This window comes from Oenanthe melanoleuca, chromosome 21, assembly GCF_029582105.1.
Source record: "Oenanthe melanoleuca isolate GR-GAL-2019-014 chromosome 21, OMel1.0, whole genome shotgun sequence".
NCBI lineage: Eukaryota > Metazoa > Chordata > Aves > Passeriformes > Muscicapidae > Oenanthe > Oenanthe melanoleuca.
The window spans coordinates 5,968,060-5,984,333 of NC_079354.1; the positions used below are offsets into that span (position 1 = coordinate 5,968,060).

Genomic DNA, 16,274 nt, shown 5'->3' on the forward strand with positions numbered 1-16,274 from the left:
ATGGAGCAGCGAGCCTCCCTGCCCCCCTAAATGAAGTTTTTATTTTATTTTATTTATTTTTCTCCCAGAAGCCATGGAGCAGCGAGCCTCCCAGCCGCTCCCAGCCCCGCCCAGCCCGCTGCCCCTGTTAATCCATATATGAAGTTTTTATTCCATTTTATATAATATTATTTTATTTATTTTCTCCCAGAAGCCATGGAGCAGCGAGCCTCCCAGCCGCTCCCAGTCCCTCCCAGCCCGCTGCCGCCGCTGCTGCCCCTGGAGCAGCCCCGGCCCCGCCTGGAGCAGGCGTTCCACTGCCGGCTCCGGGCCCCGCTGCTGGTGGACAAGAAAACCCTGGTGGAGCTGCACAACTTCCAGTCGGTGAGGGGGCAATTCCAGAGGGGTCCTGGGGATCCCTCCTGGATCCCTGTTTGGAATCTGGTATTCCAGAGGTTCTGCCACTGAGGGATCCCTCTTGGATTCCCTCTTAAAATCTGATATTCCAGAGGTTCCATCACTGATGGATCCACCTTTTACAATCCATTTTTCCAGATGTTCTGTCACTGATGGATCCATCCTGAATTCCCTTTTTAAATCCATTTTTCAAGTAGTTCCATCATTGATGGATCCCTCTTGGATTCCTTTTTAAAATATGATTTTCCAGAGGTTCTGTCACTGATGGATCCACCCTGGATTCCCTTTTACATTCCATTTTTCCAGTTGTTCCATCACTGATGGATCCACCCTGGATTCACTTTTAAAATCCATTTTTCTCTAGGTTCCATCATTGATGGATCCACCTTGGATCCCTGTTTGGAATCTGATATTCCAGAGGTTCTGCCACTGAGGGATCCCTCTTGGATTCCCTCTTAAAATCTGATATTCCAGAGGTTCCATCACTGATGGATCCACCCTGGATTCCTTTTTTAAATCCATTTTTCCAGTGGTTCCATCACTGATGGATCCACCTTGGATCTCCTTTAAAATCTGATATTCCAGATGTTCCATCACTGATGGATCCACCTTGGATTCCTTTTTAAAATCCATTTTTCTAGATGTTCTATCACTCATGGATCCACCCTGGATTCCCTTTTACATTCCATTTTTCCAGATGTTCCATCACTGATGGATCCACCCTGGATTCACTTTTAAAATCCATTTTTCTCTAGGTTCCATCATTGATGGATCCACCTTGGATCCCTGTTTGGAATCTGATATTCCAGAGGTTCTGCCACTGAGGGATCCCTCTTGGATTCCCTCTTAAAATCTGATATTCCAGATGTTCCATCATTGATGGATCCACCTTGGATTCCCTTTTGAAATCCATTTTTCCAGATGTTCTATCACTGATGGATCCACATTGGATCTCTTTTTAAATCTGATATTCCAGAGGTTCTGTCACTGATGGATCCATCCTGGATTCCCTTTTCAAATCCATTTTTCCAGATGTTCTATCACTGATAGATCCATCCTGAATTCCCTTTTTAAATCTGATATTCCAGAGGCTCTGTCACTGATGGATCCATCCTGAATTCCCTTTTTAAATCAAATTTTGCAGATGTTCTGTCACTGATGGATCCATCCTGAATTCCCTTTTAAAATCCATTTTTCCCTAGGTTCCATCATTGAAGGATCCCTCTTGGATTCCTTTTTAAAATCTGATTTTCCAGAGGTTCTGTCACTGATGGATCCATCCTGGATTCCCTTTTACAATCCATTTTCCCCTAGGTTCCATCATTGATGGATCCATCCTGAATCCCCTTTTTAAATCCATTTTTCCAGATGTTCTATCACTGATGGATCCACCTTGGATCTCTTTTAAAATCTGATATTCCAGAGGTTCCATCACTGATGGATTAATCTTGGATCCCTGTTTAAAATCTGATTTTCCAGAGGTTCCATCACTGATGGATCCACCCTGGATTCACTTTTAAAATCCATTTTTCTCTAGGTTCCATCATTGATGGATCCACCTTGGATCCCTGTTTGGAATCTGATATTCCAGAGGTTCTGCCACTGAGGGATCCCTCTTGGATTCCCTCTTAAAATCTGATATTCCAGAGGTTCCATCACTGATGGATCCACCTTGGATTCCTTTTTAAAATCCATTTTTCCACTGGTTCCATCATTGATGGATCCACTTTGGATCTCCTTTTTGAAATCTGATATTCCAGAGGTTCCATCACTGATGCATCCACCTTTTAAAATCTATTTTTCCAGAGGTTGCATCACTGATGGATTAATAGCTTTTTAAAATCTGATTTTCCAGAGGTTCTATCACTGATGGATCCACCTTGGATCTCCTTTTGAAATCTGATATTCCAGAGATTTTGTCACTGATGGATCCCTCTTGGATTCCCTTTTCAAATCCATTTTTCCAGATGTTCTATCACTGATGGATCCACCTTGAATCCCCTTTTTAAATCTGATATTCCAGAGGTTCTGTCACTGATGGATCCATCCTGAATTCCCTTTTTAAATCAAATTTTGCAGATGTTCTGTCACTGATGGATCCATCCTGAATTCCCTTTTCAAATCCATTTTTCCAGAGGTTCTGTCACTGTTGGATCCACCTTGAATCCCCTTTTCAAATCCATTTTTCCAGACATTTTTCACGCTTCTCAGCACAAAACCAAGAACTAAACCCAAACAACCATTTGCTAATTTTCTTAATCAGGATTTTGGGCTCAGGGGCGTTTTTGGGAAGGGTTTGAATCGGGCACGTGGCGGGGACAATCCTGCTCTCCTGGCAGCTGCGGTGTTTATTCCCTACAGAAAACACATTCCTGGATTTTTCCCAAACTTTTTGGCAGCCAGGCAGGATCAGCCCTGGGGCGTGGGCAGGGCTGGAGGCAGAGCTGCTGCCTCATTAATTAGCAGAAAATGGCGCTAATTAAGGCATCCGCGCTTCCCATGCCCCAGGGCCCTCCCGGATCCTTCCCAGTTTTTCCTGGCTCGGAGCTCTGGAAGCCGAACTGGGAACGGAGCCCGGGACAAGACGGGGCCGGTCTGGTTGTGGCCCTGGAAAAGGGGAATTCAGTCAGGAGCAGCACGGGGATTTGGGATCAGCACGGGGGATTTGGGATTAGCACGGGGATTTGGGATCAGCACAGGGATTTGGGATCAGCACAAGGATTTGGGATCAGCACGGGGATTTGGGATCAGCACGGGGATTTGGGATCAGCACAGGGATTTGGGATCAGCACAAGGATTTGGGATCAGCACGGGGATTTGGGATCAGCACGGGGATTTGGGATCAGCACGGGGATTTGGGATCAGCCTGGGGATTTGGGATCAGCACAGGGATTTGGGATCAGCACAGGGATTTGGGATCAGCACAAGGATTTGGGATCAGCACGGGGATTTGGGATCAGCACGGGGATTTGGGATCAGCACAGGGATTTGGGATCAGCACGGGGATTTGGGATCAGCACGGGGATTTGGGATCAGCACGGGGATTTGGGATCAGCACAGGGATTTGGGATCAGCACGGGGATTTGGGATTAGCCTGGGGATTTGGGATCAGCACAGGGATTTGGGATCAGCACGGGGATTTGGGATTAGCTCAGGGATTTGGGATCAGCACAGGGATTTGGGATCAGCACGGGGATTTGGGATCAGCCTGGGGATTTGGGATTAGCTCAGGGATTTGGGATCAGCACGGGGATTTGGGATCAGCATGGGCATTTGGGATCAGCCTGGGGATTTGGGATCAGCACGGGGATTTGGGATCAGCACAGGGATTTGGGATCAGCACGGGGATTTGGGATCAGCACGGGGATTTGGGGGGGATTTGGGATTTGGGATCAGCACAGGGATTTGGGATCAGAACAGGGATGGGTTTGGGATCAGCACGGGGATTTGGGATCAGCACAGGGATTTGGGATCAGAACAGGGATTTGGGATCAGCACGGGGATTTGGGATCAGCACGGGGATTTGGGATCAGCACGGGGATTTGGGATTAGCCTGGGGATTTGGGATCAGCACAGGGATTTGGGATCAGAACAGGGATTTGGGATCAGCACAGGGATTTGGGATCAGCACGGGGATTTGGGATCAGAACAGGGATGGGTTTGGGATCAGCACGGGGATTTGGGATCAGCCTGGGGATTTGGGATCAGCACGGGGATTTGGGATCAGCACGGGGATTTGAGATCAGCACGGGGATTTGGGATTAGCCTGGGGATTTGGGATCAGCACAGGGATTTGGGATCAGAACAGGGATTTGGGATCAGCACAGGGATTTGGGATCAGCCTGGGGATTTGGGATCAGCACAGGGATTTGGGATCAGAACAGGGATTTGAGATCAGCACGGGGATTTGGGATCAGCCTGGGGATTTGGGATCAGCACAGGGATTTGGGATCAGAACAGGGATTTGGGATCAGCACGGGGATTTGGGATCAGCACAGGGATTTGGGATCAGCTCAGGGATGGGTTTGGGATCAGCACAGGGATTTGGGATCAGCATGGGGATTTGGGATTAGCCTGGGGATTTGGGATCAGCATGGGGATTTGGGATCAGCTCAGGGATATGTTTGGGATCAGCACAGGGATTTGGGATCAGCACGGGGATTTGGGATCAGCACAGGGATTTGGGATCACCCCAAGGATGGGTTTGGGGTCACACCATGGATGGATTTGGGGTCAGCCCAGGGATGGATTTGGGGTCAGCCCAGGGATTTGGGGTCACCCCAGGGAAGGATTTGGGGTCACCCCAGGGAAGGATTTGGGGTCAGCCCAGGGATTTGGGGTCAGCCCAGGGATTTGGGATCATCCCATGGATGGATTTGGGGTCACCCCAAGGATGGATTTGGGGTCACCCCAGGGATTTGGGGTCACCCCAAGGATGGATTTGGGGTCACCCCAGGGATTTGGGGTCAGCCCAGGGATTTGGGATCACTCCAAGGATGGATTTGGGTTCAGCCCAGGGATTTGGGGTCAGCCCAGGGATTTGGGGTCACCCCAAGGATGGATTTGGGTTCAGCCCAGGGATTTGGGGTCAGCCCAGGGATTTGGGATCACCCCATGGATGGATTTGGGGTCACCCCAAGGATGGATTTGGGGTCACCCCAGGGATTTGGGATCACCCCATGGATGGATTTGGGGTCACCCCAAGGATGGATTTGGGGTCACCCCAGGGATTTGGGATCACCCCATGGATGGATTTGGGGTCACCCCAAGGATGGATTTGGGGTCACCCCAGGGATTTGGGGTCACCCCAAGGATGGATTTGGGGTCACCCCAGGGATTTGGGGTCAGCCCAGGGATTTGGGATCACTCCAAGGATGGATTTGGGTTCAGCCCAGGGATTTGGGGTCAGCCCAGGGATTTGGGGTCACCCCAAGGATGGATTTGGGTTCAGCCCAGGGATTTGGGGTCAGCCCAGGGATTTGGGATCACCCCATGGATGGATTTGGGGTCACCCCAAGGATGGATTTGGGGTCACCCCAGGGATTTGGGATCACCCCATGGATGGATTTGGGGTCACCCCAAGGATGGATTTGGGGTCACCCCAGGGATTTGGGATCACCCCATGGATGGATTTGGGGTCACCCCAAGGATGGATTTGGGGTCACCCCAGGGATTTGGGGTCACCCCAAGGATGGATTTGGGGTCAGCCCAGGGATTTGGGATCACCCCAGGGATGGATTTGGGGTCAGCCCAGGGATTTGGGATCACCCCAGGGATGGATTTGGGGTCAGCCCAGGGATTTGGGATCACCCCAGGGATGGATTTGGGGTCAGCTGCGGCTCCTCTCTCCCGCAGCCCCTGGCCAAGGGCTCCTTCCTGCGGGGCCCGGGGCTCAATTTGGCCTCCGGCCGCTTCACCGCGCCCGTGGGCGGCATCTACCAGTTCTCAGCCAACGTGCACATCGGTGAGTGCTGGGGAAACTGGGAACAGCTGGGGAAAACTGGGAACAACTGGGAACAACTGGGGAAAATGGGGAAAACTGGGGAAACTGGGAACAGCTGGGAACAGCTGGGGAAAACTGGGGAAAACTGGGGAAACTGGGAACAACTGGGAACAGCTGGGGAAAACTGGGAACAACTGGGAACAGCTGGGAACAGCTGGGGAAAACTGGGAACAACTGGGAACAGCTGGGGAAAACTGGGAACGACTGGGAACAGCTGGGGAAAACTGGGAACAACTGGGAACAACTGGGAACAACTGGGGAAATCTGGGAACAACTGGGGAAAACTGGGGAAAACTGGGAACAACTGGGAACAGCTGGGAACAGCTGGGAACAACTGGGAACAACTGGGGAAAACTGGGGAAAACTGGGAAAACTGGGGAAACATAGGAAAAACTGGGAAAAACTGGGGAACAACTGGGGAAAACTGGGAAAACTGGGGAACAACTGGGGAAAACTGGGGAAACATGGGAAAAACTGGGAAAAACTGGGGAAAACTGGGAAAAACTGGGGAAATCTGGGGAAACATAGGAAAAACTGGGAACAACTGAGGAAAACTGGGGAAAACTGGGAACAACTGGGGAAAACTGGGAAAACTGGGGAACAACTGGGGAAAACTGGGGAAAACTGGGGAAAACTGGGGAAAACTGGGGAAATAAGGGTAAATCTGGGGAAACTGGGAAAAACTGGGAACAACTGGGAAAAACTGGGGAAATCTGGGGAAATCTGGGGAAAACTGGGGAAAAACTGGGAAAAACCTGAGATGGGAAAAACTGGGAAAAACTGGGGAAATCTGGGGAAAACTGGGAAAAATGGGAAAACTGGGGAAATCTGGGGCAACCTGGGAAAAACTGGGAAAAACTGGGGAAAACTGGGAAAAATGGGGAAAACTGGGGAACAACTGGGGAAACTGGGAAAAACTGGGAAAAACTGGGGAAAACTGGGGAAAACTGGGAACAACTGGGGAAAACTGGGAACAAGTGGGAACAACTGGGGAAAACTGGAGAAAATGGGGAAATCTGGGAACAACTGGGGAAAACTGGGGAAAACTGGGGAAACTGGGAAAACTGGGGAAAACTGGGGAAATCTGGGGAAAACTGGGGAAAAACTGGGGAAAACTGGGAACAACTGGGAACAACTGGGGAAAACTGGGGAAATCTGGGGAAAGACTGGGGAACAACTGGGAACAACTGGGGAAATCTGGGAACAACTGGGGAAAACTGGGGAAAACTGGGGAAATCTGGGAAAAACTGGGGAAAACTGGGGAAAACTGGGGAACAACTGGGGAAAACTGGGGAAATCTGGGGAAAACTGGGGAAATCTGGGGAAAAAACTGGGAAAAACTGGGGAAACCTGGGAAAAACTGGGTAAAACTGGGAAAAACTGGGGAAAACTGGGGAAAACTGGGAACAACGGGAAAAACTGGGGAAAACTGGGAAAAAACTGGGGAAAAACTGGGGAAAACTGGGGAAAACTGAGGAAATCTGGGGAAATCTGGGAACAACTGGGAACAACTGGGGAAAACTGGGAACAACTGGGAACAACTGGGGAAATCTGGGGAAAACTGGGAAAACTGGGGAAACATGGGAAAAACTGGGAAAACCTGGGGAAATCTGGGGAAAACTGGGAAAAACGGGGAAAAATGGGGAAAACTGGGAACAACTGGGGAAAACTGAGGAAAACTGAGGAAATCTGGGGAAATCTGGGGAAACGTGGGAAAAACTGGGGAAATCTGGGAACAACTGGGAAAAACTGGGGAAAAACTGGGAACAACTGGGGAAAACTGGGGAAATCTGGGGAAAACTGGGGAAACCTGGGAAAAACTGGGAAAAACCTGAGAAAACCTGGGAAACGTGGGAAAACCTGCAAAAACCTGGGAAAACCTGGATATGGCCCTGGGGAACCATGACCTCCTTCCACAGCCCCAACAGGCTCCCAAAATCCAAAATCCTCCTCCCCCTTTTAAAAGCTGATATTCCAGAGGTTCTGTTACTGATGGCCAGAGACTGATCTCCTTTTAAAATCCATTGTCCCAGATTTTCTGTCACTGATGGATCCACCTTGGATTCCCTTTTAAAATCCATTATTCCAAAACTTCTACCACTGATGGATCCACCTGGAATCCTTTTCTTAATTCAATTTTCCCAGAAGTTCCATCCCTCATGTATCCACCTGGAATCCTTTTCCCAATCCATTTTCCCAGAAGTTCCATCCCTCATGGATCCACCTGGAATCCTTTTCTAAATCCATTTTTCCAGAATTTCCCTCCCTGATGGATCCACCTGGAATCCTTTTCCAAATCCATTTTCCCAGAAGTTCTGTTGATGGATCCACCCTGGATCCGTTTTAACTTTTGGGATTTGCAGGAGCCCCAAACCCAACCACCCCAAATCTGCTGCTCTCCCTGCAGAGCCCAAATCCCAATTTTTTTGGATTTTTGGGAATTCTGACACTTTTGCTGCTGTTTTTCCAGACCACAGCGAGCTGAAGAGCAAAGTGCAGCTGCGGGCGCGGGACAACGTGCGGGTGCTGATCTGCATCGAGTCCCTGTGCCACAGACACACGTGAGTCCCCAAATTCTCAATATTTCTGAATATTCCACCCAATTTTAACAATTCTTTTCCTCAAATTTTTAGTATTTCCTAATCTTTTCTAAAATTTCATCAATTTTTAACAATTCTTCTCCTCAAACTCTCAATATTTCTGAATATTCTACCCAATTCTAGCAATTCTTTTCCTCAAAATTTCAATATTTCCTAATATTTCACCCAATTCTAGCAATTATTCTCCTTAAAATTTTAGTATTTCCTAATATTTTACCCAGTTTTGGCAATTATTTTCCTCCAATTTTCAATATTTCCTAATCTTTCCTAATATTTCGAAATTTTTCACCCAATTTTAACAATTCTTTTCCTCAAAATTTCAATATTTCCAAATATTCCACCCAATTTTAGCAATTCTTTTCCTCAAATTTTCAATATTTCCAAATATTCTACCCAATTTTAACAATTATTTTCCTCATTTTTTTTAACATTTCTGAATGTTTCACCCAATTTTAGTGATTATTTTCCTCAAATTTTCAATATTTTCTAATAGTTCATCCAATTTTAACAGTTCTTCTCCTCAAATTTTCAATATTTCCAAATATTTCACCCAATTTTAGCAATTCTTTTCCTCCAATTTCCAATATTTCTGATTATTCCACCCAATTCTAGCAATTCTTTTCCTCAAATTTTCAATATTTCCAAATATTTCACCCAATTTTAACAATTCTTCTCAAATTTTCAATATTTCCTAATATTTCATCCAATTTTAGCAATTCTTTTCCTAAAATTTTCAATATTTCTGAATATTCCACCCAATTTTAACAATTCTTTTCCTCCGATTTTCAATATTTCCTAATATTTTCTAAAATTTAATCCAATTTTAACTATTTTTCCTCATTTTTTCAACATTTCTGAATGTTTCACCCAATTTTAACAATTCTTCTCCTCAAATTTTCAGTATTTCCAAATATTTCACCCAGTTTTAACGATTATTTTCCTCAAACTTTCACTATTTCCTAATCTTTCCTAATATTTCCAAATATTTACCTAATTTTAAGAATTCTTTTCCTCAAATTTTCAATATTTCCGAATATTCCAGCTAAGTTTGAAAGATGAAGTTACCAAAATTGGATTTTCTATCACAAATTCCTGTAGAGTTGTTCTGCAGAGCGTCCCTTATTTTATTATTTAGTTATTTTTTATTTTGTTATTTTTTATTTTGTTATTTTGTTATTTTGATATTTTGGGGTTTTTTTGGAACTTTAACCTCGCAGGGTTCATCGCCTAAAAATTGGGAGTGATCAGGATGGATCTGGGATCCATCCCAGAATTTTCAGGATGGATTTGGGAGATCCCAGAATTTTCAGGATGGATTTAGGATCCATCCCTGAATTTTTAGGATGGGTTTGGGAGAGATCCCAGAATTTTTAGGGTGGATTTGGGATCCATCCCAGAATTTTCAGGATGGATTTGGGAGAGATCCCAGAATTTTCTGGATGGGTTTGGGAAAGATCCCAGAATTTTTAGGGTGGATTTGGGAGAGATCCCAGAATTTTTAGGGTGGATTTGGGAGATCCCAGAATTTTCAGGATGGATTTGGGATCCATCCCTGAATTTTCAGGATGGATTTGGGACCAATCCCAGAATTTTCAGGATGGATTTGGGAGAGATCCCAGAATTTTCAGGATGGATTTGGGACCAATCCCAGAATTTTCAGGATGGATTTGGGACTGATCCCAGAGTGATCAGGATGGATTTGGGATCCATCCCAGAATTTTCAGGATGGATTTGGGAGAGATCCCAGAATTTTTAGGGTGGATTTGGGAGAGATCCCAGAATTTTCAGGATGGGTTTGGGAAAGATCCCAGAATTTTTAGGGTGGATTTGGGATCCATCCCTGAATTTTCAGGATGGATTTGGGAGAGATCCCAGAATTTTTAGGGTGGATTTGGGAGAGCCCAGAATTTTCAGGATGAATTTGGGAGAGATCCCAGAGTGATCAGGATGGATTTAGGATCCATCCCTGAATTTTCAGGATGGATTTGGGAGAGATCCCAGAATTTTCAGGATGGATTTGGGAGAGATCCCAGAATTTTTAGGGTGGATTTGGGAGAGATCCCAGAATTTTTAGGGTGGATTTGGGATCCATACCAGAATTTTCAGGATGGATTTGGGAGATCCCAGAGTTTTCAGGATGGGTTTGGGAGAGATCCCAGAATTTTTAGGGTGGATTTGGGAGAGATCCCAAAGATCAGGATGGATTTGGGAGAGATCTCACCCAGAATTTTCAGGATGGATTTGGGACCAATCCCAGAATTTTCAGGATGGATTTAGGATCCATCCCAGAATTTTTAGGGTGGATTTGGGAGATCCCAGACTTTTCAGGATGGATTTGGGAGATCCCAGAATTTTTAGGGTGGATTTGGGAGATCCCAGAATTTTCAGGATGGATTTGGGAGAGATCCCAGAATTTTTAGGGTGGATTTAGGATCCATCCCAGAATTTTCAGGATGGATTTGGGAGAGATCCCAGAATTTTCAGGATGGATTTGGGAGATCCCTGAATTTTCAGGATGGATTTGGGAGAGATCCCAGAGTGATCAGGATGGGTTTGGGATCCATCCCAGAATTTTCAGGATGGATTTAGGATCCATCCCTGAATTTTCAGGATGGATTTGGGAGATCCCAGAATTTTCAGGATGGATTTGGGAGAGATCCCTGAACATTCAGGATGGATTTGAGAGATCCCAGAATTTTCAGGATGGATTTGGGATCCATCCCTGAATTTTCAGGATGGATTTGGGAGATCCCAGAATTTTTAGGGTGGATTTGGGAGATCCCAGAGTGATCAGGATGGATTTGGGAGATCCCAGTATTTTCAGGATGGATTTGGGACAGATCCCAGAGTGATCAGGATGGATTTGGGACCAATCCCAGAATTTTCAGGATGGATTTGGGATCCATCCCTGAATTTTCAGGATCTAATTGGGAGATCCCTGAATTTTCAGGATGGATTTGGGAGATCCCAGAATTTTCAGGATGGATTTGGGATCCATCCCTGAATTTTCAGGATGGATTTGGGAGAGATCCCAGAATTTTTAGGGTGGATTTGGGAGAGATCCCAGAGTGATCAGGATGGATTTGGGTCCAATCCCAGAATTTTCAGGATGGATTTGGGTCCAATCCCAGAATTTTCAGGATGGATTTGGGAGAGATCCCAGAATTTTCAGGATGGAATTGGGAGAGATCCCAGAGATCAGGATGAATTTGGGAGAGATCTCACCCAGAATTTTCAGGATGGATCTGGGATCCATCCCTGAATTTTCAGGATGGATTTGGGAGATCCCAGAATTTTCAGGATGGGTTTGGGAGAGATCCCAGAATTTTTAGGGTGGATTTGGGAGAGATCCCAGAATTTTCAGGATGGATTTGGGACATCCCAGAACCTGCCTGGGCTCTCTCCCTGTGGAATTTCCCAGCACCTCTCACCATCCATCCCTGCACGGGGCTGGAAAAACCCCCGGGGCTTTTTTTTTTTTAATTTTTTTTTTTTATTTTTTTTTTTGGGATGAGCCATGGAAATTCGGGCTGGAGCAGAGGAGGGAGGGAAAGGCCCCACCCAGGCAGGATTTGGGCAGGATCTGACTCAGCCTCAGCTCAGCAGCTCCCAATTCCCTTTTTTTATTTATTTCCTGTGGAAAAACCCGTTGGAACTTGTAGGGTTTCATCACTGGAAGAAAAAAAAAAAAAATAAAAAAAAAAAAGGAATTTAATTGGGAAAACAAGGGAGGGAGGAACCAGGATTTGGGAGCTTAAAACTGAGTTTAACAGGTTGGTGTTGTCCCAAAAATCTGGATTTGACCCAAAAAAGGTGAATTTTTCTTGGGAATTCTGCTGGGAATTCCAAAAAACAGCACTGGGGGAGGGGGGTGATGTGGAGCTTGTGGAGGATTTTGAGCTGCTGCACAATTATGGAATAATTTCTTTAAATTTCTAAATTTCTAAATTTCTAAATTTGTCATTTCTCACTCAGAAATTTGTAAAATTTTTTCCTTTCTCACTCAGAGATTTGTAAAATTTTTTCCTTTCTCACTCAGAGATTTGCAGTTCAGGTGAAACAAACTGAGGGAATTTTTGTGGAAAAGTTCATAAATAGAGGTGGGAAGGTCCAAAACAGAGAAAAAAAAATTTAAAAAAATTAAAAAAAAAAAAAAAAAAAAAAAAAAAAAAAAAAGCATGGAAGCATGGAAATATTGAAGTATGAAATTATTGAATCATGGAATAATGGAATTATTGAATTATAGAATTATGGAATCATTGAATTATTGAATCATTGAATTATTGAATTATGGAATTTGGAATTATGGAATGATGAAATAATGGAATGATTGAATTATAGAATTATGCACTTTGGACATATGGAATAATGGAATTATGGAATAATTGAATTATAGAATCATGGAATTATAGAATTATGAAATAATTGAATTATGGAATTTGGAATAATGGAATTATTGAATTATAGAATTATGGAATCATCGAGTTATTGAATTATGGAATTTGGAATAATGGAATTATTGAATTGTAGAATTATGGACTTTGGAAATATGGAATCATGGAATTATGGAATAATTGAATTATAGAATCATGGAATTATAGAATTATGGAATCATTGAATTATGGAATTATGAAATAATGGAATTATTGAATTATAGAATTATGGAATAAATGAGTTTTTGAATTATGGAATTTGGAATTATAGAATTATGAAATAATGGAATTATTGAATTATAGAATTATGGAATCATTGAATTATGGAATTATGTAATTATGGAATTTGGAATTATGGAATTATGAAATAATGGAATTATTGAATTATAGAATTATGGAATCATTGAATTATTGAATTATGGAATTATGGAATTATGGAATTTGGAATTATAGAATTATGAAATAATGGAATTATTGAATTATAGAATTATGAATCAATGAATTATTGAATTATGGAATTATGGAATTTGGAATTATGGAATTATGTAATAATGGAATTATTGAATTATAGAATTATGGAATCATTGAATTATGGAATTATGGAATACTTGAATTATTGAATGATGGAATTATGGAATCCTGGAATTATGGACCTTAAAGATCTCACTCCCACCTTCCACCATCTTGCTCCAGCCTGGCTTCAAACCCTCCCAAACATCCCAAATCCACTCCAAATTCACTTTTTTTGGTCCAACAGCTCCAATTTTGAGGGAAATTGAGGGATAATTGTCCTTGCACACACAACTGTGGGTTTAATCTGTTTATTTCTCATTTTTAGGTCCTTGGAAGTCATTGCTGGGCTGGAAAGCAACAGCAAAATCTTCACAGTTTATGTCCATGGGCTGCTGCAGCTGCAGGTGAGACCCTGAAAATTGAGAATTCTGCCCAAATTCTGCCCATTGTGTTCTGGAATTGCTATAAAAAAATCAATTACAGATTGTAATTTTAATTAATACCCCTGTGATCAATAATCCCATCCCAAATCCAGCATATAAACATATAGATTTTATACTTAGGTACTATATTAATGTAATATAATATAATATAATATAATATAATATAATATAATATAATATAATATAATATAATATAATATAATATAATATAATATAATATAATATAATAAAATAATATATAATAATATATAATATAATAATATATAATATAATAATATGTAATGGAGAATGGATAATATATATTGTATAGTATATAATATATAATATATAATATATAATATATAATATATAATATATAATATATAATATATAATATATAAACTGTATTTATATCCTATATTAATATATTATTTATAATATATAATATATAATATATAATATTATATGCTATATTATATTACATACACTATATATAGTATATTATATATACTATAATTTAACACTATATTAATATATACACTATATTATATATACACTATATTTATATACTATGTATTACATATACTGTAGTTATTTCCTATATTAGCATATTATATATACTAAGTTTTATATTATATATCAATATATTATTATAGTTATATATAATATTATATAGATTAGATTTAGAAATATATATATTATTTTCTATATGATATATATACTATAATATGTATACTATGCCATGCTATAATACTATATAATATATATATATAATACATATAATAGACACTATATATTACACAAATTACACTAAAAATTACTATAAATTACACTCTATATTATATAGCACAGTTCCATTCTATATTAATGTATTACACATATACTATAATGTATATATAATGTATATACACACTATGTATAATATACAGCACAGTTCCACACAATATTAAAGCAGGTAAAGCAATTGCAGCCTGCACCATATCAATACCCCCAATAATCAATAACCCCGTGATCAATCCCCCATAATCAATAACCCCCCTGTGTCCCAGGCTGGCCAGTACACCTCCATCTTATCAATAATCAATAACCAATAATCAATAATCAATAACCCCCCTGTGTCCCAGGCTGGCCAGTACACCTCCATCTTATCAATACCTCGTGATCAATCCCCCGTGATCAATACTCCCGTGATCAATACCCCATAATCAATACCTTGTGATCAATAATCAATACCCCGTGTCCCAGGCTGGCCAGTACACCTCCATCTTATCAATAATCAATAATCAATAATCAATAATCAATAATCAATACCCCGTGTCCCAGGCTGGCCAGTACACCTCCATTTTATCAATCCCCTGTGATCAATACATTGTTATCAATAATTAATAATCAATAATCAATAATCGATACCCCGTGTCCCAGGCTGGCCAGTACACCTCCATTTTATCAATAATCAATAATCAATAATCAATAATCAATAATCGATACCCCGTGTCCCAGGCTGGCCAGTACACCTCCATCTTCGTGGACAACAGCGCCGGCGCCGCCATCACCGTCCAGCCGGGCTCGGATTTCATGGGGATGCTGATGGGAGCCTAGGAGCGACCCCAAACCCCAAATCCCAAATCCCCAAAACACCAAACCCCCAAATCCCGAAATCCCGAAATCTCAAATCCCCAAAACCCCAAATCCCAACCCCCAAATCCCGAAATCCCAAATCCCCAAAACCCCAAATCCCAGCCCCCAAATCCCCAAATCCTGTCCACAATCCTCAAATCCCCAAATCCCAAAATCCCCAAATCCCAAAGCCCCCCCAAAACTCCCAAATCCCCAAACCTCCCCCAAACCCCCAATCCCAAAACCCCCGAAACCCCAAACCCCCAATCCCCAAAAATCCCTCAAACCCCCCAAACCCCCAATCCCAAAATCCCCAAACCCCCCCCAAACCCCCAAAATTCCCAAATCCCCAAAGCCCCAAACCCCAAAATCCCCAAATCCTGCCCCCAATCCTCAAATCCCAAAACTCCCAAACTCCCAATCCCAAATGCCGAGAACCCCGAAATCCTCAAACCCCCAATCCCCAAACCTCAAATCCCAAACCCTCAACCCCCCAAAACCCCCAATCCCAAATCCCCAAACCCCAAACCCCCAAATCCCCAAAACCCCCAAACCCCCAAATCCCCAAACCCCAAACCCCCAAATCCCCAAACCCCAAACCCCCAAACCCCCAAATCCCCAAATCCCCAAACCCCCAAATCCCAAATCCCAAATCCCCAAACCCCAAACCCCAAAATCCCCAAATCCCAAAATCCTCAAACCCCCAATCCCCAAACCCCAAATCCCAAACCCCCAAACCCCCAAAACCCCCAAACCCCAAACCCCCAATCCCCAAACCCCCAAATCCCCA

At 42.9% G+C, this 16,274-nt stretch overlaps 1 protein-coding gene across 1 annotated transcript in view; it reads left to right on the forward strand.

Annotated features, from left to right (window-relative positions):
• Window positions 1-16,172, forward strand: part of C1QTNF12 (C1q and TNF related 12) — a 23,682-nt gene extending 7,510 nt beyond the window's left edge. Inside the window, exons 4-8 of the mRNA XM_056508450.1 lie at window positions 191-363; window positions 5,752-5,860; window positions 8,370-8,460; window positions 13,771-13,849; window positions 15,368-16,172. Coding sequence (XP_056364425.1) covers window positions 191-363; window positions 5,752-5,860; window positions 8,370-8,460; window positions 13,771-13,849; window positions 15,368-15,466 — 551 coding nt within the window. The 3' untranslated portion in view covers window positions 15,467-16,172. The remainder of the gene's footprint in view (window positions 1-190; window positions 364-5,751; window positions 5,861-8,369; window positions 8,461-13,770; window positions 13,850-15,367) is intronic.
• Window positions 16,173-16,274: the final 102 nt, after the last annotated feature.